Below are 25,528 nucleotides of genomic sequence, written 5' to 3' on the forward strand. Positions count from 1 at the left end.
ACCTCTGTGAGTTCTCATCCTCAATGTTTGTAAGGCCTGTGACAGGACTGCTCAGTTGTTTCCACACTGTGTTCATATCCCCTGAATCCAAAGCCCTGTTAATCAGGGCCACAGAAGACAGCATCTCCACAGCAACAGCCAGTTCTGGATGGGTGAGGTGACCCTGCATACAAAGAGGACAACAAATTAATTCTATTCACTCTATACAAACTATTGCTGCACACAGAGAACAATGGAGTAGCTGTCAGAGCAGACATGTAACAAGGCAAAGAGATATCCTTTAAGACAACAAAGTAGAAAGGTGAGTATCATAAACAAAGCTCGATCACTAAGTAAGAGACTGAGGTAAAGTCTTACAAGGCCGATCAGATCAAGATCAAAGGATTAAACCACATCAGAACAGACTGAACACCAAAGCAGTTCTGGGAAGACTCAAGACAGGTTTGTTCCAGAGAACGCATTCAGGAAAACAGACAAGGTGGACCCAGTGACCCATGCCAACCTTCAGAAATAACAGAGAAGTTGATACTTACTTCAGGGCTCTGTTGCTGTAAGGTGGCCAGCTCCCTTTGGTAAAGATCTGCAGCAAATGTATAAACCTCTGGTAACTGGGCCTCTGGATTCATCATTTCTGCCACAGTCTTCTCAGCATCACCCATTCGAATTGCTGAATTAATTTTGGCTACTGCTGCCAGTTCTAGAAATTCAAAGAGCATAAAAAAATGAGGAAGGCAGACAGCTGAGACTCCCATAATACTTACTAGCACTTTCATTTTACTCAAATACTTAACTAGACAAAGAATAATACCCAAACTGCAGGGAAAGAGCCAAACTCTCAGATCCATACACCCCCTACACTAGTTAGCCAGTCTTCCATTACTGAAGACCATTAAAACACACAATGTTCCTATTTAATACTAGTTCACCTTTTTGTCTGGTTATCAAGGGACTGTTTTACCATTTCACTATTCTGATAGTAAGAAGCCTCACTGCAAATTTTTGGATGGGTGAATCATACCGATTTTTTCTTCCTTTCTACCTCTATCCTGCTCAAGGCAGTAACACAGGCACTCCATATTGGGTACATGCTGGCTAACTTAAAACACCACAAGAAGGTAAACAAATGTGGACGTCCATGCCTAACAAACAAGGCACTTCAAAGGTAGCTGCCTACTTAATTCAGCATTCGCTATTTTCCTCTTGTATTCTAAACCCTCTCTCCTCCAACCTCTGTTACTCTCCTTTCTACCTATCACAAAGTAAATTGCTCCTGGACAGTAAGAGAGCTCAGTGCAGTCTCAGAAGCATCTATCAAAAACCAATCAGCAAATTATCGGCATTTTATTTGCTACCTGATATTTGGAAACAGTAATGGTTCTATAGCTCAGTGTAAATGATCAGCAGATAAAACTATCTTTCACATCTCTTGGAGCAATCCAGATTTTCTTCACAGATCCACAGCATAAAAATTCATAAAAGTAATCTATAAAAAGAGGTTATTTAAGATGGATGCAAAAATTCAATGTTTCTTAATTCAAATTAATGTTCTAATGCTGTTATCTCCAGCCACATTGTAAGAGTTGGATAAAAGACACTGCAAATAATTAGGGCAACCAACTCTCTTTCATGTTCTTAGCAGCTGTAAAATACTTAAAGAACATTCACAATGACCATTCATAATAAACCCAAATACTGTGCTGCTTCATTTTCTTGATCACATCCACAGTGACTTTGCTACAGAAATTTCTGCTGATCCTTACTTTGCTGGTACTGCTGCGCTGCCCTGTTAGCAGCATCCACTCCCAACTGCAACTCTTCCTTCTGCAGAGGACCTGTAAGGCCAGCCTAAAGAAAAAACAGAAACTGTAAGGGTGAAACAATGCCAAGTTAATTTCAATTACCTCAATAAAAATACTCCACTTGAACTTAAACCAGAAAGAATAGACGTAAGGAAATATGAAATTACTCACCAGATTCTAAGTTCAGGTGCTGAAAGATTGTATGTGTACAATCTGATCTTTTTTATATCAGAACTGCAGTCCCATGGACATAGCAATAAAAGGCAAGATTGCTTCCAAAGTGATAACATACTTAAGACAAAAGGCACAACTTTGAGGGGAAAGGCTCTCTGTACATGAGCTGGTTGCTGCAGTGAGACTAGCAATTGGCATGAAACAATCCATTAAGTAATGTTGCGTTTTACCTCTGAGCAACTACAGAGTTAGCAGAACATCAAAATGGAGAACATGCAGCATTGGCTTATACATACACACTTCTTGAACTATTATGATATCACACAAATACAAATAGAAAATAAGTAGGAGGACTTTAATAACTCGGGTACCATCACAGAATCATTGAAGCTGAAAAAGACCCTAAGGAGCACTGAGTCCAACCATACACCTAATACTGCCAAATCCACCATTAAACCATGTCCCTAAGCACCATGCCTTCAAGCGGTCTATGATAGTATTCTCCACAGTGAAAGTAGTTCAAGCTTATCTGATAGGTGTTTATAAAACACTCGTATTCATATTATTTAGGCACTGACAATAGCAAAATGAGGGAGGACACACCTTAATTTTAATAGTTCTATACACACACAAGTTAGCAGTTTAAGGTTTGGTCTATTATATGTACACCTACATACATACAAAAATTATACTGGCCTTTCACATGCAGAGATAAAGCCTAAATAATAGGCTTACTCAATGCTTCCGTCTCTTAACACTGACTTTTTCTAGACAACACTAAACCGTAATGCAGGTATATACCAAGTGATTAGTACACAGTTGTATGGTGAAAGGCAGGGAAAAAAACCTCACAAATCAGGGTAATCTATACTTTTCCATACTGTAGGAGTGACGGGGGTCACGCACGGTAGGGACAGACGGAGATGAGATCTCTTTGAAGCCAAGTCATATAACTTGTAGTTTATTGCAAAGGGTGGGGGTGCAGGGCCCTGCTGTGAGCTGCCAGCCGCAGCTCGGAGCAGGCCCGAGAGAAAAGGGGCTTAAAGCGTAAGAGAGTCAACGGCAAAGGTTTAAGAGCGGAGAGCATGTAGAAAGGAGGGGGTGAAGAAGTGCAGAGGGAAGACAAAGAGACAAAGAAAGAAAAGGGCGCAAAGAAGAGCGCGAGAGCGAGCAAAGAGATAAGGGAGAAGAGAGATAAGAAAGCGCGAAAAGAGAGCGAAGCTCCCATTACAATACAATAAATCATCTTCAGTGTTGAATATGCAGATTCTCATTAACCAATCTACTACAGCATGCATATCTTATAACATTTCCACACAACCTATAAGAATCACTACATTACTATACTACATTTACATGTTAAACCTTAAATCTTACTCTTTGGGCCCCGTCTGCCAAGCTGCAGGGCCTACTTGCAGAGGGAATTGTTTCCTCCAGTGGGGATTACATTCAACTGGTCACAACTAAGGTATCTCAAAGGTCGCTTTCATTTCAATCTCACTTATAGTTTCTATATTCTCAAACTCTTTTGCCGGGCAGTCATATTTAAAAGGCTTTCTTGTTTCACCCTCCCCAACACCATACCTCCTGTTTCTGTTGTCTATCACTCAAGAACTGCTTGAAATACCAATCGCAATTTTCTTGTAGCAATCCTTGAAGTCCCAGGGCTGGTGTTGCCAAAGCTTCATACAGTGCTAACGCATCTCCTCGTTCCAAAGCCAGGTCAATCTTTGATATGGCTGCATGTGCTAGCAACAGTAAAACAGAGTCTTGAGAAAGTGCCATGGTTTACACAACCTACCACTCAGAAAGAAATACTCTTAGACCTGATAGACAACAAGTTAGGTATGTAATCCAAAAGGAACACTTCCAGAATCAATTATATAGTCAATTATGAATTATTAGCCTGAAAAACAGGCTATTAAATGGCATGCACTATTCAGAATGAAGAATTGAAGGGCTCAGCAACATGGACAATCCATTTCCAAAAGCAAGGGTTACAGAAGTCATAGTGAATTAAGCTTACAACTATGTACTAATAATGACTAAAAAAAAACAAAACAAAACAAAACCCAGTTAACAACAAGAAAACCACACAACTGAAGAAAACCAAAACACCCCACCACTAAAATAACCCACAAAAACAATGGAACTTCCTTGAAATTTTGTCAGCATTACAGAAAAAGAGGAGGACAGGTATCATTTTGAAGGTATCATTCTTTTAATTAAGACTATTAGTATAACATTACACTTACTGTTCACTTTATTGATGTTTCCCTGAATCTCAGCTTGAGTCAGAAGTTCTTCATACACATCTCTCTCTCTCTCTGAACTTTCTGAGGCAATCTGAAGATGAAATAAAAACTAATCAGGGTTTCTACAGCTTCCTTCTCCCTTACAGACCTTCTAACTGAAAAGGTCAGGAAGGGTAAATGTTGACCCATATAGATCTGAGATAGGCCATACATACACTACCTCTACACATGCAAAAAGAAGCCCTAGACATAAATACATTTGGAGTAACTATAGTCAAACTCTGATACAGACAGTTTAGAACCACATCTTATTTCAATCTAATGGCCCTACTGAACACACAGTAGAGCTCCAGAACACAGAAAGCTGTACACAGAGTTAGGCATCTATTATATACTATTCTAAAGCAACATGGACCACTTCCAGCATCAGTCAGTTTTGCTCATCATTTCATTGTTAGAAAAACATATCTGTGAAAACAGAAGGATGCACTCCCAACAAAAAAAGTTGACAGGAATTCTGTATCTATGTGGCCCGTATTTCAGACAGTTAAACAGACTAATGCAGTTAACTCTTGCCTGTTTTCTGCAAGAAGATAAGTTACTGGAGAACGTAACAGAATGCCAGGAGGAGTAAATCCACCCAAGACCACATATACATGACCTTAACACACATTCAGCAAATTCCCCACAGTTTACACTGCAATACAACACAGCAACGCACGCAAATGGTTTGAAAGAAGAACTGAGCTACCCTATTTTTAGCATTGTCCATCTTGTCTTGCTTTGCTCTGTAGAGTGTGGCTTGGTAAGTGGATTCCAGTTGATCATCCAGATTTATTAGCATAGCATTAGGGTTCTTCATTGCTGTAAGAGTGTCAGCTGGAACCTGACGGTCAATTGCTTCATTAATGGCAATGACAGCAGCATGCACTGAAAAACAAGCCACAGTCTGCCACTTAGTCCCAAATAAAACAGCACTGTTAAAAATCAAGAAATCCAGAATCCCTTATTTGAAAAGAGCAGAAAAATCATCTGAAAATTAACTGGAAAGCAAAAGAATTATCAAAGTATATCTAATTTCATCATGGCTTTGTGTTTTGAAAAAAATAGCAGCCTAATTCCTAATTCCTACAATATTTTAAGTAGTCAAACAATCATGCTCCAGAAAAAAGAAAAATACACAAGGGAAAGAATAAAAACATCTTTGCAGTTTTCGAAAAGGCCTATCAGAAAGACTGTACTAGCCTTAAAACCTGCAGCATTAAAACTAACACTTAAATGATCTGCTGATTTGAAAAAGCAAACAAAATGCCATTTTTCCTTACATGCAGCTTCATCCACAGAAAGTTCATTTGCAAGAATTCCTCCAATCTTGCTGAAGGCAGGCATCTGAATGCCATACTTCTCCAGTTCAAGCCTCATATTACTGATTTCCTCCTCTGAAACATGTTAAATTAGTGTTACATGGCATTATCATTAACAATCCATTAGCACTGTTGTACTAACTGCTGCTAAAAAAAAAAATAGGACAGCTACAACAGATGACAATTATTATTTAAATAATACTTTGATTGTAACTCAGTAAGTGAAACAAAATAAATGAAAATGCTAAGACATTTTGCACACTCTTCTAAAATCTACATTTCTCCCAGAAACTCATACGGGAGTATTCTCTAATTTTTCTTATTAGAAAACAATGCAAGAACTCTCATGAGGAGCTGGAAACCGACTCCATTCTGAGGTACCTCAACTGTGGTTGCCAACAGGTCAGGAAAACACACAGGCAGTAGTTTAAGATTTTCTTTTTCCCCACAAACAGGCTACACTGAGAGAAGCGAATGCAGTGCGTAAACACATGCAGTTGCTAAATATCATACAACTCTAAAAGATGGATGCAAGGCTTAAGCATCTTACCACAGTGACAAAAGTGTTCAGACATTGTTATTTGTAAAATAAATGTTTACAGTACAAAAAATGAACCAATGACTGTCTAACTGCCTGTCTCGGAAGCTGGCAAATTAAGTTCTTTTTCTTAAATTACTGAAACTCCTCACAGCCATTAATTTATAATTTTATTTACATTAAGAATATCACAGCAACAATCCTTTAATTGACTTAAACAAGCGTTCAATAACTGATCTAGAAGGGTATGAGATGAAGGCAGCATACGAAAGTGCTGGGTTTTTTTTACCTGTGAAGTCTACCTTGCCATACAAATCCTGAATCTGAGGGGCAAGACCCAGTTTAAAAAGGTACAGGCTAGAAAATAAAAGAAGCAAATAATTAGAACTAGGCATTTTTCCTTGTGGTTCTGGCAATGATACAGTTTTAGGAGATACAGATTCAAGGAGAGGTAAGCCAATATAATAGCTCATAATCACCAAGAGAGTGAGCTGACTCTTCTCTTCCCCCCTTAATGGAACGTAACTATGCCCACCACTATGAAGTCTTCAAAGAATAACAGAATGGTTGAGGCTAGAAGGGCACTCTCAAGTTTGTCTTGTTAAAGCTCCCTTTTCAAACCAGGTCATATAGGATCAAGTTATCCAGGATCATTTCAGATGGCTTTTGGGGATCAAAACAGTGGAGACTTCACATTTCAGAGCAACCTGTGCCACTCTTTGGTCAATCTCACAGATAAATGAAGCAGAATCTCACAGATAAATTTGCTGATGTTAAGAGGGACTCTCCTATGGTTCAGACTATGCCATTTGCCTCTTATCACATCATGGGTCATCACTGAGAAGAGCCTGGCTTCTCCTTTGCATCCTCCCTTCAGATAGCTGCACACATTGTTGAGATTCCCATGGCACTATATGTTATATAAGCTGAATAGGCCCAACTGTCTCAGCCTGTCCTGATAGGAGAGATCCTCTAGTCCATTAAGCATCTTAGTGACCTTTCCTTAAACTCTCTCCAGCTGGTTTGTGTCTCTCTAATGCTGGAGAGCCCAGAACTGGACACAGGACTGCAGGTGTGGCATTTCTAATAGTGAAGTATCCACTAGGCTGATTTGGCTCACTAAAATAGGGTTAATGTATTCACCTGTGGCCTGATGAGAAATAGAATCGCTACAAAGGAGAGATGATTCCATACAGCTGCAGAAACATGGGTCTGGGAAAATAAAACCAACTCCTACTTTCTGCCTGTCATGCCAGCTCAACACAGATCACAGAATCACAGAAAGGCGTGGCTTGGAAGGGATCTCAAAGATCATCTACTTTCAACTCATCCCACTGCCACAGGGAGGGACACCTTCCACTATCCCAGGCTGCTAAAGTCCAACCAGGACTTGAACACTTCCAGGGATGGGACAGCCAAAGCTTCTCTGAGTAATCTGTGCCAGTGCCTTACTATCTTCTTGGTTAAACAATGCCTAACTCTGCCTAGCTCAGACAGCAGAGAGGGTGGGAACCAGAATACCAGAATAAAAAGGTAGTAAGATCAACATACTTGACTGGCTTTTTTCTTTCAGAATCTGATTTGGCCCCGGCCGTAGGCAAAATATTGGCTTAATTAATCTTTGCTGACCTGATGAGATTGTTCTGCTAGAAGACTTGCCGTCATCCAGCCTTCAGTTCAGCTGTCTTTCCTGTCACGTTTCAGCTTTGCAGAAAGATTTCAGAAGCAATCAGATTTCTGTCTAGTATTCCTTACCTGAGTGCATGAATACAATAGATACAGCGTGGCATGTTCTTGCGATCATAGATATCTGTTGTTTCTGGGTAGAATATCTAGAGACAAAACAAAGGTAGCTGTCTGAATTTTATGCAATCTATATAGCCAAATCACATCAGCTCAATTCTTCCACATTACACTAGAGAAACAGCTCATGGAACACAACTCTTCAAGCTTCTCTGCCCTGGACCAGTGTTTCTCCTGATGAAGTGTCAATGCTTCCTTTTGTTTGCAATACACAAATCAGAACTGTCCTTTTCCTGCCAAGTTCTACATATGTGAATGGGCAGAATCTTTCTTTTGTGTGTACACCAAGATACTGACTGGGTCATGAGGTATTAGCAAGGACCTCAGTGAAAGCCAAAGGATGAAAAAAGACTTACAGGAGAAGAGAGAAAACACAATTTCGTTTGGATTAAATGTGGTTGAAAAACAAGAGGAGAGACAATTTCAAAGGGAAACTGGAAACCCAGACCAGCACAGAGGTGCTCTGCATATTATATTTTCAGTTAGCTGGACCCAAAAGCTTTCAAACACAAAGCCTTCCAAGTTTAACAAATGACATTTCAGCTATTTCAGAAGTCCTGATTTATTGTAACATAATAAAGTATGTTATTTTCCAGCTATTTGAAGGTTCCTTGCTGTTGCCTATGAGAACAAAATAGCACTGCTCTTTCTGTAAAGGCAAGAGCAACTGAATGAACATTAATTCCACAGCATCAGTTCACTGGCTCTTCTGCATGGTAAATACTTAAAGCACCAGTATCTCATGTAAATGTACTGAACCCCAACCCAGTTTCCTCAACATCTTCTCACACATTTACTTCCACCCAAAGCCTAATGCATCTGAAAAATCTTACCTCATACCTGGCACTTGATGCCTCTCCGTCTAAATCCCTCATTTCTTTTCACCTAACCACCCTAACAGCATATTTCAGTATTTTCTAATACCAAATGTGTTTCTGTAAGATCATCATAGATCCCAGGAAAGCTCAACTAGTAAATCACAGGAAGTTATTTAAAAATCTTTGCCAAAACCAAAGTGTTCAATTTGCAAGTACATATGCAAAGAAAACATGCATCAACTTAAACTACACAATGCCAGTTTTGATGAGACTATGCATAACATGGCTACAAATAAACTTGACTATCAGCCCAATGCTACCACAGTTCCATACACTGTTAGGCAACTGTGTTTATTAGCACTGAAAAGTTTATCTGGCCATTTCTCTAGTCAAGTCAATCATTTATACTTGATTAAGCCACACCAGGAACATTTTCAACTTGTCGTGAAAATTTAACAGGAAAGTCTGAAGAAACAGAGAACATAGTATTTTCTGTTGTGCTGCTACGTTTAGCATTGATTTCTAAAAAAACTTTCACAATCAAACTGTCGCCTGGATACTGCTCAAAACAAGGCAAGAACGACATATTGCAGATATTATGCAAGATAAGTAATATCAGGGATATGGTACACAGGGATAAATTATTTTGCTCCTAGTCATTCTCACACATGTAGCAGAATGAAATCTTTCAGCAAGTTCTAGGAGAGAGTTTCTATAGGGACAGAAATCTAGAAATTTAAGAATTAACTAGTGTAAGTGTGCTGATTCTTTTTGTAACAGCAAATGTTTCCACAGAATGCAAAGCTTTTCTGAGATTATTTATTTATTCGTATGTACAAGACAGAAGTTACCTTGGGGAGACCAATCTCAGACATGGCATTCAGCCACTGGATCACATTATCTGTGTGTCGGAAGTGGAGACCAGTTGCCTGAAATAAAAACCAGCAGAAACAAGAGGGAGGGCACTTCGAAACAAAATATCACAGCTGTCAAGAACAGCAATGAGTTTCATTAACACAGATAGTGAAAACAACATTTTTGCAGGAAAGAAGTCCAAAGTCTTCTATAAACACTCATATTGACCATTTACAAGAAATTATTTTACCTAAGTGCAAGCTTAGATATAAAGGCAAGAGTCCACCCACCCCCTAATTTAACCATTGTTCTAGAATGAAGGCAGAGTTTCTGAGGTAAGACTAATACAAATTAACTTTATGCTTATTTTCTCACAGTATTTCCATGCATACATATTCCCATTTTAGATGTCTACTTAAAGAAGTATCCATGGTCAACAGTACTCACCTTATACCTAGTCTGTTCCCTGTCATAGATTTTCTTCACAGAAACCACTTTAGGGGAGAAAAAGTTTCCAAGTTTTGCCAGGTAGACTCCATTTCTCAATCCTTCTTCCAGCTCTGTTGTGGCAGGAAGCTCCTCATTCAAACAAGCCTCCATCCATCTGGAAGTGCAAAAACAACAAAATTGGTCATATTAATACATTTCTGATTTGTGAACAAAATCCCATGCCAAACAAGTCTCATGCTGCTGCTGCTGTCATACTCAAGCATACTATTCACTTAGCACTAGGGGTTGAAAACAGATATAACACTAACACAGAGTGGCGTCATTAAAATGCTAGTCAGTAATACTTCAGAGAAAATATTAAGGAGAAGAGTTCAGAGTTAATCAGCCAGAGTTTCAAAAGTAATTAAGACACCATCTCATCTTCATGCTTCTGCTTCAGCCCACAACCTAGGTTGCACTGGTCTACAGATAGTGTGGCCATCCTGTCCTTTTAACTAACTTAACTTAAATCTTCCCCTTGTACCGGTTTATCTCACAAGCATTTCTTTACTCTCATTAAGTATTTGCTAGTTATTTCAGGACTTTGTGTCACTTACTCAAGCTCTTTTAAATCTCACAGAGAGGTCCTACAATGTTCACAGAATCACAGAACGGTTTGAGTCAGAAAGGACCTCAAGGCCTTTTTCATTCCAACCCTCTGCTATAGCAGGGACATCTTCCACTAGACAAAGTTGCTCAGACCATCCAAGACTGGTCCTGAACACTTACAGGGATAGGGCAAGCCACAATTTCCTGGGCAAACTGCTTCAGGTGCCTCAACATCCACACAGTAAAGAATTTTTCCCCTTATATCGAATCTAAACCTACCCTCTTTCAGTTCAACGATGATGTTCTTAAGTCTATCTTCCTATATGTCTTCTCCCATCCTACTATTACGTTTCAAGAACAGGGGAAAAAACATGGAACAGGCATTCTTCTCCTCATAACTCATTTTCCCTTATATTGCTGCCTTCCATCTCATCAAATGATATCACAGATCTCATGACAAAAATAAAGACTACAGCAAAACATTTTGAAAAAAATCACTGTTCTCAAAACAAAGGTGCATCTTGATATTTTTTCTGTACAAGCTACTGGAGGCTGTAACCTGTGAGCTCAGCTACAATTTCACCTGAAGATGACCTGCTACCTGACTGCTCTAGTCTCTAAAAAAGGGACCTGCACAACCACAGGCCATTTTCTAAAGTGTCTTACTCAGACCATGCCTCACTTGCAGCTGAACTCTAAAGCTCTTACAGGACTTGTACCAAATAAGATCACAGAAAGGCGACTTTCAAGACAACAGGGGTCCAAAAGAGCAACAGTCGGTACTACAAAACAGAGCTGACAGTATAACGTAAACAAAGTTAATAATTTGGCTTACAGGTATTATAAACCCATGTTACTGGCACTAATCTGAAACACAAGCAAGTAGTTGATCCTGCTGCAACCCAGTGCACTTTAAATCCCAAATGAGACACCATTGCACTGTGGACTGCAGCCTGAGCCCAGGAAAAAGGTGGGGCTTGCAACCTAAAGCAGGACCTGGAAAGTAGTGTTTACCAGGAAGAAAAGGTTTCTGGAAACACCTGGAAAATATCTATACATAAAATACAGAAAGAAACTCAGTTCTTCTTAAAACTACTGTTTTTCCAGGTTTTGCCGCTTTCCTCTCAAAACTTAGTTGCTCTTGAATATTAAGTTCTAGAAAAATGCTCATACTAACTGAATATGTGATAAACATGACATAAGTTTAAAAATTCTGGACTATTATCAAAAAGATACTGTCACTTGCATGCCACAGACCATTAGAACCAAAGATTCCTGAGAGGACACAGAGCTACTCAGATGCTGATAGAGTCCAAATCATAGCAACAGTTTTCACAACACCTTCCCAACTACCTTACCTGGAAAACAAAAAAAAACCACCAAAAAACATCCACTTTCTTCAGACTAGAAGACCTAAAGTAAGTAGAAGGGACATGTGACCAAACAATTTAATTATTACCTTATGGAAGGGCACAGAGGCAGTGAGTTTTGTCTGTCTCCATAACGAAAGATAAATGGCCCATAATTAGAACATAAGCTATCTCAATGTACTCATACCTGTTTCAACAGGTTCTTAGGTGGGTGTTATTATAACTACAAAACTAGAGCAATTTACATACAGTAATGTTCCTGCTTGGTGTAGCATTCCTTAACCATTTGCTAAGCCAGAGGACAAAGCTATGTTTTCAGAAAATATCATTCAGTACCTTTTATATTTAAAAGCTTACATACTTGTATTAAAATTAACACCTGTCATCCTTAAAAGGCAGAAATACATGTGGAACTTCCAGATGAACAATACAAATACATTTCTCAATGAGCGGGGAACCCAGGTGATGGGCAACAACCTCTACTCCTTTTCGACATTAGGCATTTGAACAATATGCCATCAAAAAGTTTTTTGCAGAAACTTTCAATTATTTTCTGCTACTTCTGCTACTTGTTTCCACTATGCTCCCTCCCTCTCACCAGTACAGAAAACAATATTTAACCCAGAATTGTTTTTTCAATCAAGTTTCATCACATGACTGCACAGACAATACTGGACTTACAATTTTACTGAAGTTAGCTCTAATTAAAGTAGTAAGTTCACCTTTTCAATCAGTTAGTCATACTGTTACAGAATCCCCCTCCTAGAAAAAGATTCTTGAATGCCTACATGCAGCTACTACCATCAACTGCAATTTAGAGCCAGGCTCTCCTGACAACACATGACAATAAAAAGTTAACATCAGGTATTGTTGGGCAGCCAGTCTCTCAAGTAACATTGTCTTCAAGCTTTCAAAGGAAACTCAGCTTCATTACCAAGGACTGGAAAAAAACAACATCATCATCTCAACTAGCAACTTTTTTATTCTCCCACAATATGGCGTTATTGAGAGTTATGACAAATTTACACAAATGTGTCCTTATGTTTGAAAAGTATCGTAGGTGTAATTCAACCAGATCTGGAGTTTAGACACAGCAAAAACTTAACACTGATCATATGGCATACCTTTTGCTCTTTCATTTGTGAGAATGTTGAGTCTGGCTAAACCTGAGACAATTTAAATAGTGTGGAAAATAAATAAAAAGCCATTCTTTTCCTCTCAGACTGATTATAGACAAGTCTGAGGAAGTATAACTAGCAAACCATCTCTCCGGAAACTGTTGCAAATTGAATAAATAAAAAAACTAGAGTAGAAAATTTTAAAAATGGAAAAAGCCTCTAAAGAAGGCTGCTCATTTCATGACAGGACTACCATGCAGTATGTTCCAGCACAAAAAGAAAACAGAGCAAGACATACAAAATACAGAAGGCATCAATAGTTGAAAAAAGTGATTTTATCCACCAATGAGGAAAGCTCACTTCTTGGTCATCATTAAGTAACAATAATTTCCAAGTAAAACTAATTATTTGAAGGGGCCAGAAATATAAGTAACATTTTCTAGCCTTCAATTCTCCTACCATTCCAAAACACAGACCTAGCCAGGGACATTTTTCAACTCTGAGATGACTCAGTGGCCCAACACACCATCTAAGTCTGCACCTGGTGGTCAGTTCCACTGTGCAGGCCTCAAGAGTGACATTATATCACTTCCAGCAAATAAGAACTCTAAGAAGATAAAGTATGTAACCTTGACGCATCATGCCGAAGAATAACTGGTACGATCTGTATCAGTACCAACACTGTTGGTTGAAGCTCAGTTCCACATCACATTCTGCTTACTGAATACCTCACCAGTTGCATTAGCAGGAAAGCTGCAAACAGAACCTCCATGTAAACTTCTGAGTCGCTAGTTTGAGAGCACTGGCCACAGAGCTCCTGATCACAGGTGAGAATCATGTGAGTCTTCTCTTTGTAAGCATGTCAGTGCCACAGCAGCGCTTCCTTGCTTCCAGTGTTCCCCTACCAACCACGTTTCAGAAGGTCGTTGTCTTCTTCTTCAAGAGGCGTATGCTCCATTTCCCCCTGAATGAGGAAACGGAGGGAGACTGGAGGGGCACAGAGCTCAACTCTCTTTCCAGGGCCATATTTGACTGCTGGTCTCCGATCTTCATAACACTGTCTGTATACCATACCAATATACTTTAATTAGGAAAACAAGCCTACCTAAGCTTGTGCTTTACCAACAGAGTTAGACTGCCTTAAACGTCTCCTTCTCACAACCATGAAACAGGCAGTCTGTTTGCCCAAAATCACATTCTTCAAAGACATTTTCAACACGTGATTTCCATGCACGTGCTCAGACTGTGAGTACAAATTCTTGAAATTAGGTCATTTTTGTGCACTTTTGAAGTGCCTGGAGCATCAATAAAATCAATACTGGAAACCTTTGTGGTATAACTCTGCCAAATATCACAGTGCTAATGCAAAAGTTCCTAAAGTTGTCTAGTCAGAGCTAAAAAAAAAAAAAAAAAAAAAAAAAGAAAAAAAAAAGCATAAAACATATAACAATAGTTTTGCTCACAAGAAAACAAATGAAAAAATTGTTCTTGATCTGCCAAAGTTGATATGAAAACCTGCAGCAGTAAAGACCCAAACATATTCACATACTTCAGTTTTTGGTAGTTACTTAGCTAGATTCACAATTTCAGGACAGCTACATTTTGAGCAAGAAGGACCTGTAACATGATCAACCTGTTCCTGTGTTGAAAACTACATTTATTTAGGTGGAAAATAGTTTGTTTCACAGGATTTTTGACATACAGTAAATAATATAAACCTCCTTAAGTAATAGTTCGTGATAGCATCTTATTCTTCATGTGGCTGCTGTAACAGCAGAATTTGGCAAAAATCTTAAGAGATGGCAGAAAACACACAAGAGGACAGAACTCTGACAAATGGAGTTTCAGTGGTCACAGTACAACCATAAGTCAGAAGCTGGAAATGAGACAGTGAATAATGCTAGCCTGCCATTTAATTCCTACTACAAAAATGACAAATTATGACACACAATGACTTACAGCATACTAAGCATTCCATTCAGAACAACAAAACCTCAATAAAGAAAAACTGTCTCCCTTTCCCTAACTCCCCAATGGATTTGCTCACCCTCAGGGTCCATATTTGTATAATACATCATTTTTTTTTGCCTGCCTTGTCCAGCACCCAGCACTGACACCATTTAAAGCGTTATCATCTTTTGCCTGAGAACTGATCCTACAGAAACAAGGCTCACAAAAGAAGACTAAGGGACACCAGCATGTTTCAGACAGCAGGTGTCCTATCTAAAGGAAGGTACCAACAATACTTATTTAGAATTCCACTCTTCAAAGATCATAATCACATCCCAGGGAAGGGTGGAGGGAAGAGAAGCACAGGAAGGCTTTCACAGTGGTGCAACAACAAACATCCTGGGAAACAAGATCATCATCAAGAGATACAATGTTCAAGATCAGTCCCTTAAAGACTTCCAAAGCATGGAAATCCAAAATCACACTTGTTAACTCAGAGGACTTTGCTCATATCAGTATGACACATTGTCAGGTACCTTTACAACCATTAAAATTACACCAGTAATTACTATAAAACTATCTGGATTGTAAATTGACTTATTCTATTGAGCAAGATGTGTTTACTAAAACACATTTCACTGCTGATTGGTCTATTCTACCTCTATTTCTCTACCAAAAGCATCATTCTTAATTTCACTTTCAACTCAAATAGCTTTGAAAAATCTAACAAGCCAAAATAGAAATTTAGAGTTTTGTTACTTGCCCCAGAAAAGAAAAAGCTCTTGCTCAAGCGGGAAAAGGATGTTCAAGTTATCCACCCAGGAGAGGGCCATTACACCTGGCCCAACAAGGATCAGGAGGTCCAGGACCTGCTGCCCTGACACGGAGGGTGACCAGTCATCAAGTTCTCCTCACATCTTCTGCACACCTTCTCAGTTGGCAACCAGATGGAGAATTTACAGGTTACAGATAAGGATAAACCTTTCCATACCCTTTGACAGTAAACAGCGATGACTATCTCTGTCCAGTACCACCTCCACGATGCACCAGCATTTGTTCACTACGCTCTGCCTTCAAAGGGGGTCTAGCGAAACCAAATGCAAACATGCTGGGATCTGGATGACTAGCAGCTAATCCAGGCATTGTTAAAGACAATTCATTCCAACTGTTGCACATCGTGCCTTCACATCTAGATGCTTCTGTTTGTGATCGTTTAGCCCTTCTTCTAATGCAATTCCCCAGAAATGTACCAAGGAAAAGATGCATGGCCGCTGTAGCACCACAGCAGAGGAAAAAGCAGTGAGAGCAAAAGGCAGCACCTTTTTTTTTCTTCCCAACAGTATCTGCACTAACCACCCAAAAGAATGTACAAAACTATGGCTTAAAAACTTTTTCACTGCTTACTACTGCAACACCACAGATATGGCATCTTTTTGACTAACCATACTATTCGTTTTATTGAAAAATTAGGATTCCCATACTCCAGCAGATCATTCATATGTAGAGGCAATCTCAAATATTTTTAGTGCAGTTACAAATGTACACTTGGCAGGCATTCTCAGAGATGGTTAAGAAGAGAAAATTTGGAAGACAGACTCAGCTCTCCATCCATTTCACCTGAACAAGGGCATTAGACAGTCATGGAAAAAATCCCAACAAAAACTTCTCCTCAAAATAACTCATTCTACCAGCTCTAAACAAATCAAGGAATCACCTCAAAAGATGAAAGAAAGATCTCTCAGAGAGTTAACAATGGCAAAGTAAAATAAATTTATCACATCAGAAGTGTTATCCTCCAGAAAAGTAGGTGGATATTTCAATGCCTTTCAGTAAGGTTTGTACAGACGGAGAGCTAGGAAAGTAAGTACTAGCCAGAGGTAAAAGAGCATTCTCATTATCCACACAGGCATTTTCAGTTCAAAGATACAAGAGAGCAAGAAATAATTGAGTAACACATGTCAGATTTTCCCCAGTGATTGATTCCTGGCAACATGCAGCTGAACCAAAGACAATACTGATACTCTGTCATTAAAATCTTTCCCTCTACTACTCCCTATCCCCTTAAAAGTAAATATGAGGTTCCTCTTTGCTTCCTTGCAAACACTGCCATAAACCTGTAAAAATTCTCTTAGCTGCTCTTGCTGATGAGGATACTGCTGCTCTTGCCATGTCTGCCAAAAAAGATTGATCATTTGTCCTGGAGAGCTGAGATGAGTACCAAGCCCACAGTCAAGAGGAACGTAATTATCAAACACACAGAAATCTTCTTCAAGATAATTGCCTTGATCATTTAGCATTAGAAACTAAATAGGCCTAAATGCCTGGAAGCTACAACATCACTGAAGTTATCACTCCTCCAGACCAACTTGATTTCTTGTAAATAAGGATTATTAAGAAGCAGTCCACAGTACTTAATAGCCAAGAACTGTTAGCAACATCTGTTTGCTTTGGTTATTTTGGGCTGTTCTCTCCTTACATTATACACAGTACTCCTTCAGAAAGCACCGTCCAAAAAGAAAAAACCTGGTCTCTAAACAAACAGTTGTTTCTTTCCTCCTGGCCTGCTGTTCATTACCATTTCCAGTGAGTCATAAAAGAAGAATCTGAAGTGAGGCAAAGATGGTGGTACTCCACCACTGTCCTTTCTGTACCTCTCTCCACCCACTTCTCAGAAAAAATAGTCGTGAATGTGCATTCCAAGTAATTTCCAGTCCAGACAGCCACTCCCTGCAACTGCATGAGGTCACACGAAACAGAACAGGATCTGTAGAGAAATACCTCAAGTCCAAACAGGACCCGATAAAAGCCCAAATAAAGCGGTAAGAGCTAAGCAGAAGTTACTTCAACTTATAACTAGTGATAATAAAATATTGTCTATGAATACTCCTGGATTACAATCTAACATGACACTTACATTGTGTCTGAGAGAAGCAGAAAACAAACAAAAAAACCCACCACAAAACAACACATATTGAAAACCAATTCAAACAACCAACCCAAAACCAGTATCTGACCCAATCTCCAAGTGGAAACATTGATGAAGGATATTATAGTAAAACACCCTGACTCTTAGAAAAGGACCACAAAAATCAGGTCTCAGGCTGCTTCTGTTCAAGACAAATATACCCTTACCCTTCTGTGAGAATGAGCTGGCAACAGAACAGAGTATATTTTTGCAGTTTTATCTGCACTGCCACAGCTTTTCTATTAGATTACTGTGATTTGGAGACAGGGAAAAACAAAAAAAAAAACCCAAAACAAAACAAAAAAGTAAAGCAATCCAAACAAACAAACAAGAGAACATGGAAAAGAAAATTTGAAGTATTAAACAACACTTATTAATAAAGCCATTTTTCTTCACATAGTACAGTAATCCCTCTATTCACAATCTTCATTTTAACTCCAAATTTCATTTCAGTCTTTCACAATCTTGGGCAACTTAGGGAAGCAGAGTGTAACTTTCGCCAACTAGCAAGAATTAATTCCTGTTTCACAAGACTGTTGCACATTATTAACTGAAATAAAAAACTACAAAATAACAATAAAAAAACAGTGACAGTCGAAAAAGACCAATCAAACAACTCTAATAATGCTTCTGATGTATGCTCATTAGCAGACGGGTCTTGCAAACAGCTATAAATTGCCATAAATAGAGTACAGAAGTGCCCAAAGTTACATTGCACATGGGCCATCACATCAAACAGATCAGAAATTCAAACTTTTCTATATTTTTTACTTCAGTACGAAATTAGGTGCTAGCCAATTATTATCTTCCTGTCTTCTAACATTAAAAAAAAAAACACTTTGCTTCTAGATTCCATATCTGTTGCTCAGTTAAAGGGCTAGCAAGCCTCTAATAATGCTAATCAGCACGTTGTTAACCACATGATTTTACTTGTCTTTATGTTGTAGAAGAAAAAATAAATACAAACTACAGTGTTTGAATGCAATACTATACTGTAATAATATAACATGATTACAGGGAAGAGGAGAGGAGTCACCAGCTGCTGCTCTTCAGCTGCCTCTCACCCTGCCTTGGCTACCATCACCTTTACAACATCCACCTTTCCAGCTTCTGAGTGCAACACAGAGTACACCAGCTACCTTCCTTGGCTCTTAGGTCCTCCTCTTCCCCTTAGAGATATAATTTTCAATCTGACATTCTCTCACCATGAAGAAAGATTATTAGGCCTCTCACAGCTCAGAGGGACTGTAATCAATAGTACAAGAAAAAGCCACAGTATCTAATTCAGATGCTACGTCTCAGTTACACTACTGGCAAAGAACTCAAATATAGAAAATCTCAGATCAAGGGCATTAATTTCAAACACACTGATCTCTTATAGCTCTTGTTTAATTGCTTCTGCTAAATAATCTCCTTACCAACAAAGCAGTCAAAAGCCCTCTTCTAGACTGCACTAGTAGCAATAAACAAAACTCGAAGGGCAATTTACAAAATAACCTCTCAGGAAGGAAAAAAAATTCCTGGAAGTAGACAGTGAACTCAAGCCTTTTCTCTCCCTTGTATATCTTAATTATTAAACTCAGAAGTCTGCTCCCCTCCTGGAACAGATTTAATCTTTAACTCTTATGTTAAGTGATATGGCCTTCTTTATAGGAATCAGGAACTCCCACTCACATATACATGAATAGCCTGTATGCCACTAAGCAAACATGAGTTATGGGTTGGATAAGGGTTGAGGCTCTCCAAGCAGACCTTCCACTTGAAAAATATGTGCTCCTACTGCCAAGGTGGATACAAGGAAGGCTGTACACCACCACTTGCATTTGGAGCAGCACAGCTGTTTCTTCATTCTTTACAAAACATACTGGCTACCACTAGGCATTATTTGAAACATCTCAATGCTCACCCTGAGACAAGAGTGAACACTTCTTTTTTCTGACAATGTGCGGCAAAAATCAAATGCCCAGCTGCTCAATCTCATCAACATCAAGACGACACTCAGAAGCAGAGACAAGATCACTAAGAACTTCGGAGTCAAAGCTGATTTATTTAAAGAGTAAGTACCCACGATTAAGCAAGAGCTAGACGAAAATATTAAAGCTGTTACTGTAAAATGTATTTTTGCCTGAGGTGGTTTTTGGGTTTTTTGCAGACCTGAGCATGGAATTCAAGTGAGAATCAGCACCTCCTTTAGCATTTACTCCAAGGCTGAACGCAGGAAGAACCCACAAGTGAAGGATCTGGGGCTCCTTCAAGCTTGGACAGTTACTACAGTGCAACTCATCTCTTCCTGTTTGCCCCGCATTTGCTGGTAGACTTTGGATTCAAAGGGAAGGAGTTATTTTGAAACACAGTCAGATCTTGCTTACTACTTCAAACTTCATTCAAGTCTGTATGGACGGAAAATTGTCTACTAGTAACTAAGCAGTCTCTGCGAATTTACAACAGTGATAACTCTCATTAAGTGCCTAAAGGACTACAGCATAAACTGCGTGCTCCCTGTCCCTTCAAAAATATACTATAAATTTGTGGTAAAATAAAAGTCCTGGAATTCAGCCCTTTATATTCTGCCAGTAGAACTGAGTTTGAACTTGTACAAACTCAGTACTTCCTCCTCAGTAAAGTCACTACAGCTGAACATGCCTGCCGTGCTAACACAGATTCACACAAAATTCAGCACCCAGACAGGGAAAATAAGAATAAAAGCTATTTCAATATTTTAAACAAAAATCAGAAAAATTCTAATTCAGCAGGATTGAGTGAAGGGTAACACTCAGGAAAACACAACAGACCATATAAATAAAAGATGAGAAACAAAAGTCAGCAGCACAACTTCACGGTGACAACTCAGCAAAACTCTACTATACCATAACATCAAGAAAAAGCAGATACCATGCAATAATGTATGATACTACCAAATCCATTGGAGTATACAAAATAATCATTGCACTTTTTCTAAGTATGCCCACTAAGGCCCTGTTGGAAAAGTTTTCTCTCTTTTGGCAGTGAACTTCCAGAAAGGCACTGAGTGCCCAGAAAGCAGTCCAAGCAACCCAGGGAAAAGTACTACAGATCTATTAAATATATGGATGCATGGAGAAATATGCAAGAATTGAGGTCTCAGTGTGCAAGGAATATACACTGTTACAATTTAAATTTGTAAAAGGTTTCAGTTAAGAGGAAGGGAATAACTGTTTTTCATGTGCACTGCTAAGCCAGGAGGCAATAGTGCACCAGACATATACAAGTTAGACAACGGGACATGATGCCTTTGGCTTTAGAATTAAGAGTTAGAAAGGGTTAAGGGATAAAGGGCTTTTTATCTCGGTATCTAATAAGGATTTTTATGGTGCAATAATTCACCAAGGTGGAATAGACCAAAATGTACACACACAGTAGATCACATATACAATTTTACGGACTTTGTAAATTAGTATATTTAAAAATTATACTCCACTGAGAGGTTTAAATGAACAGTGTGACATTTTCTTATCTCCAAGTATTTTCCCCCAGATGGACTTAATTTTAGTTTACAGGACATGTTTGAGAGGGAGTCTTGGTTTTTCAAGATACCATAAGGTTTTTTGGCCTCCAAGTGCAAGGCCTTCAGGATGTTTGGTCTTCTGGCTTAATAGAATACCAGGACTGTGCTAAGACATTAGGCTTAAAGAATTACAAGTATGCATGTTAAGAGTATTGAGAATATATAAGTGATATATAAAAAGAAAAGGTAAAAAATCATCATAGCATCAGGAGAACCCATCCAGTGCTAGGAATAAGAGAACAAACAGCTACAGAGCCCTTGTCATGAAGTCTTTGAGAACCTTAGAAATACACATCAGAGGTCAGTTAGTTTTTTTGGAGAGGAAGTCAGTTTCTTTGATTTTTTTGATTGGTTGTTCTTTCTAGCAAAACTATATAGCCACTAAGAAACCAAGACAAGAGGTAAGATGCATCCAAATTATTCCCTGTACCAAAGGTCACATCGTCTTTTAGAGCACCAGCAGTTTCAAAATCAATTATTCTCACCTCTTTGCTTCCTCCAGATGACAAAGGTATTCATAGGCTACATTCTGGCGTCGCCTTTCATCCATTTCCTCCGCTGTTAACCTCTCATTATCCAAGACGGCTGAAAATAAACAAAACACAGCCCTCAGATGATTGAAGATTGAATGTAATGGAACAGGCACATCAAAAATCAGATGCAACCTCTCCCACAGAAACTCATCACAGTTGTTCTTCTTTAATTCAGAAAACTAAGGATCTAATGACTTGTTCTTTACGAGCAACAGAAAACTCTCCATTTCCTTATCCTTGTCACATAAATGTGCCAGATTCCTTCTTCCTGATTTCTCAAATTGACTGCATCCCTCTCACAATTTCTTAGAAACAATCCTTTATTTTCTTATTTTCTTCTAGATTTGCCTTTGTCTTCCTCAAAAGCCCATCAGCAACCACTTGTCTCCTCACCTATCCTCCAATTTTGATAGCAAAAGATTAATGAAGGACAGAAATACGTATTCACATCATATAATCCCTTCTATATCTTTATAGTCCACCTCTAAAACAAGGTGGAAATGCTACTCACACTCCCTATAAGGAAGGGAATCATTCAGATTCCCAACCTGCATTCCATCCTCAGATCATGCTGAAGATCTACATAGGGGTAATATGCCTAAATCTTCTAGATTCTGTGTGTTCAAAGCCTCGGTGAAAAAGTCTTCTCTTCCCATACTTACATCTCATGTCAAAAAAAGAAGAAAAACCTACAGATTTTAGGTTTTATGAACCAATTTGACAAATAAGAAATATCTCATACTGTTATTCAGCAAAGGTTAGCTTATACCTAAAATAACTTCAACAACAATCTGCAGTGCACTTGTGAGACCCCAGCAGGAACACTGCATCCAGGTCTGGTGTCCTCAGCACAAAACCTGCTACAGCACGTCCAGAGGGCAACAAAGATGCTATGGGGGCTGGAACCCCTTTCCCAAAACGGCAGGCTGAGACAGCAGGGGTTGCTCAGCCTGGAGAAGGCTCCAGGGATACTTCACTGTGGCCTTTCAGTACTTAAAAGGAGGCTTATAAAAGGAAGAGGGCGATACTGATGGGACAAGGGGGAACAGTTTTAAACTAGAAGTGGAGAGATTTAGACCAGATGATAGGGAGAAATTCTTGAACCAAGAAAATAGTGAGGCATTGGCACGGGCTGCTCACAGCTGTGGCAACCCCATCCCTAGAAGTGTTAAAAGACCAGGTCCGACTGACTGCCGCCTACAACATCGCCCCTCCACAGCACCACGTTTTCCTCCGCCGTTGATCATTTTTGACGCAGTATCGTAGCACAGGCGAGCCCGCGCGTCGGACGCCAAGATGCCCCCTCTCCACAGCAAGCCCACGACAAGGCAGTCGCGGGACAAGGCGAGTCCGACGGGAGCGGCGTTCCGCCCGGCAAATGGGGTGTGGTCGCCAGAATCGGCGGGAAGGCGGAAGGCAGGGCCGCCCCCGCCCCGCCCGCGGCGGACATCTTGGGCGCGGCGCAGGGCTCGCCCGCGGCAGACGACGGCGGCACAGCCGCGGGACGCCCCGTCGCTGCTCATCCACTGCCTTCTCCCAGCGCTCCTCGCCAGCACTCAGGAGGACCGTCGAGCTTTGGCGAGCTCCCGCGCGGCACAGCGCCCATCTCGCGGAAGGCGCAGCTCGCCGGGGCCCGCGAGGAGAGCCGGCGGGGCGCGCCGCGCCCGCGGGGCAGTCCCGGGGCCCGGACCCCGCGGCTGCCCCCATGCCTGCGGTGACCAAGCCTCCCGTCCCAGCGCTGGACGGCACGGACAGCTCGGGCGGGGCGTCGCTTGGCGGTCACGCGGATTCCCAGACCCCCGGGGTCCCGGTACTCACAGCCATAGTGGGGCCGAGACACGGCCAGCCCGTCCACGTCCTCCGCCGCCATGGCGCTGCGCTGGGCCGGGGCTAGCGGGAGCAGGGCGCGGCTGTTCCTCTTCCTGTGCACCGGGTGTGGCGGGGGAGGAGTCGCCCCTCCGCGCTCTCTCTCCCTCTCCCCGCCCCGGCCGCACCCTAGACGCCCCCGCCACCTTCGGCCGCCGCTGGAGAGAAACGACGAGTTGCGCAGTCCCCCTCCGGCCGGACCCAACCCCCAGTCTAGCTCGGCCCATCCCGTAAACCTGAAGGACCCGGCTCGGGCGCCTTGTCCCTCCCTCTCACAGGGCCAGCACCCTGGCCCTGAATCTTCCTGTTAGCCTCATTTCTAACACCCAGCTAAGCTCTCAAACTCCCCCGGCATATGCGGCACAACCCAGGTCAACCTGGTCATGACCCACGTCTTACCCTCTCAGCCCTCCCAGCCCAGCCATGTGCGCCCAGCCCATGTGAGCCCCACTGTGTGCGGTGCAGCCCAATCAGCTCAGCCTCCACGGCCCGGCTGCCTCCCACATGCTGCTTTGCCTAAGCCCTCTTGTCCTGCCAGGTTCCCCAGTTGCATTGCCCTTCACAGTAGCAAAACCTGGCCTTGCTGGAAGCAGCCATGCCTTTCCATCTAAACATCTCTACTGACCAAACCGTGGTAACTCACCTCAGCCATAAGTGGAAGCAGGGTGCCCAAAAATAATAGCAATATCCAGAAGCACTGCCAGAAGAGAATCATGCCCTGAAAACTTCTTTCCCCTCAGTACATATTACTGTTGCTTTGCCTATTTCTTGTTCAAGGGTCAGAGCACGGACAATGCCAGCCACCATGTATCCATTTTAATTAGTTCCATGAATTTCAGTGCCAGGGCATACATTTACCACCTAAGCCCATATTAAGTAATTTAGAAGACCAATAGCCTCTGTTAGGAAAAGCATCACCAGCAGGTAAGGGAGACATCTTTGTGGCTGTGGATTCAGTTTCAGCCTCCCCAGTACAAGGAAGACATGGACATAATAGAACAAGTACAGTCAAATTGATTAAGGGTTTGGAGCATCTGACATATGAGGAGAGCACAAGAGAACATGCCAAGAATCAGTGGGCAATGGACTGAAAAACATAAAAAGTCCCATTTCAACAAAATAAAAAATGTTTGTATTCTGAAGGTGATCCAACACTGGAACAAGTTACCTGGAGAAGTTGGGGAATCTCTGCCCCTGGAGACAGTTGAAGCCTAACTAGGCATAGTCCTGGACAAACCCGCTCGAGTTCACCTGGTATTGAGGAAACAAGGTGGGACTGACTAGAGACTTCTAAGGTCACTTCCAAACTCAATGATTCCATGAGCCCATCAAAAAGTACATTTACTTACTATATATACTTAGGCAACAAGCAATAGGACAAGAAGACACAGTCTAAAGCTGTGCCAGGGCAGGTTTAGGTTGGACATTATGAAGCATTTCTTCACAGGAAGGGAGATTGGAATGGGCTGCCAAGGAACGTGGTAGAGACATCATCCCTGGAAATGTTAGAAGAAAGACTGGACATGGCACTTAGTGCC

At 40.7% G+C, this 25,528-nt stretch overlaps 1 protein-coding gene across 1 annotated transcript in view; it reads right to left on the reverse strand.

The window, feature by feature from the left end:
* The window catches only part of IQGAP1 (IQ motif containing GTPase activating protein 1), a 53,750-nt gene extending 29,574 nt beyond the window's left edge, over positions 1 to 24,176 (reverse strand). Inside the window, exons 1-13 of the mRNA XM_059481947.1 lie at positions 23,943 to 24,176; positions 22,077 to 22,176; positions 10,054 to 10,210; positions 9,603 to 9,680; positions 7,886 to 7,962; positions 6,420 to 6,487; positions 5,554 to 5,667; positions 4,980 to 5,158; positions 4,229 to 4,319; positions 3,558 to 3,721; positions 1,761 to 1,845; positions 534 to 697; positions 3 to 163 (exon numbers count right to left, since the gene is read on the reverse strand). Of these exons, the coding sequence (XP_059337930.1) occupies positions 3 to 163; positions 534 to 697; positions 1,761 to 1,845; positions 3,558 to 3,721; positions 4,229 to 4,319; positions 4,980 to 5,158; positions 5,554 to 5,667; positions 6,420 to 6,487; positions 7,886 to 7,962; positions 9,603 to 9,680; positions 10,054 to 10,210; positions 22,077 to 22,176; positions 23,943 to 23,994 (1,490 nt within the window). The 5' untranslated portion in view covers positions 23,995 to 24,176. The remainder of the gene's footprint in view (positions 1 to 2; positions 164 to 533; positions 698 to 1,760; positions 1,846 to 3,557; positions 3,722 to 4,228; positions 4,320 to 4,979; positions 5,159 to 5,553; positions 5,668 to 6,419; positions 6,488 to 7,885; positions 7,963 to 9,602; positions 9,681 to 10,053; positions 10,211 to 22,076; positions 22,177 to 23,942) is intronic.
* Between the last annotated feature and the right edge of the window lie 1,352 nt (positions 24,177 to 25,528).

Source organism: Ammospiza nelsoni, chromosome 14, assembly GCF_027579445.1.
Source record: "Ammospiza nelsoni isolate bAmmNel1 chromosome 14, bAmmNel1.pri, whole genome shotgun sequence".
In the NCBI taxonomy this organism is placed as follows: Eukaryota; Metazoa; Chordata; class Aves; order Passeriformes; family Passerellidae; genus Ammospiza; species Ammospiza nelsoni.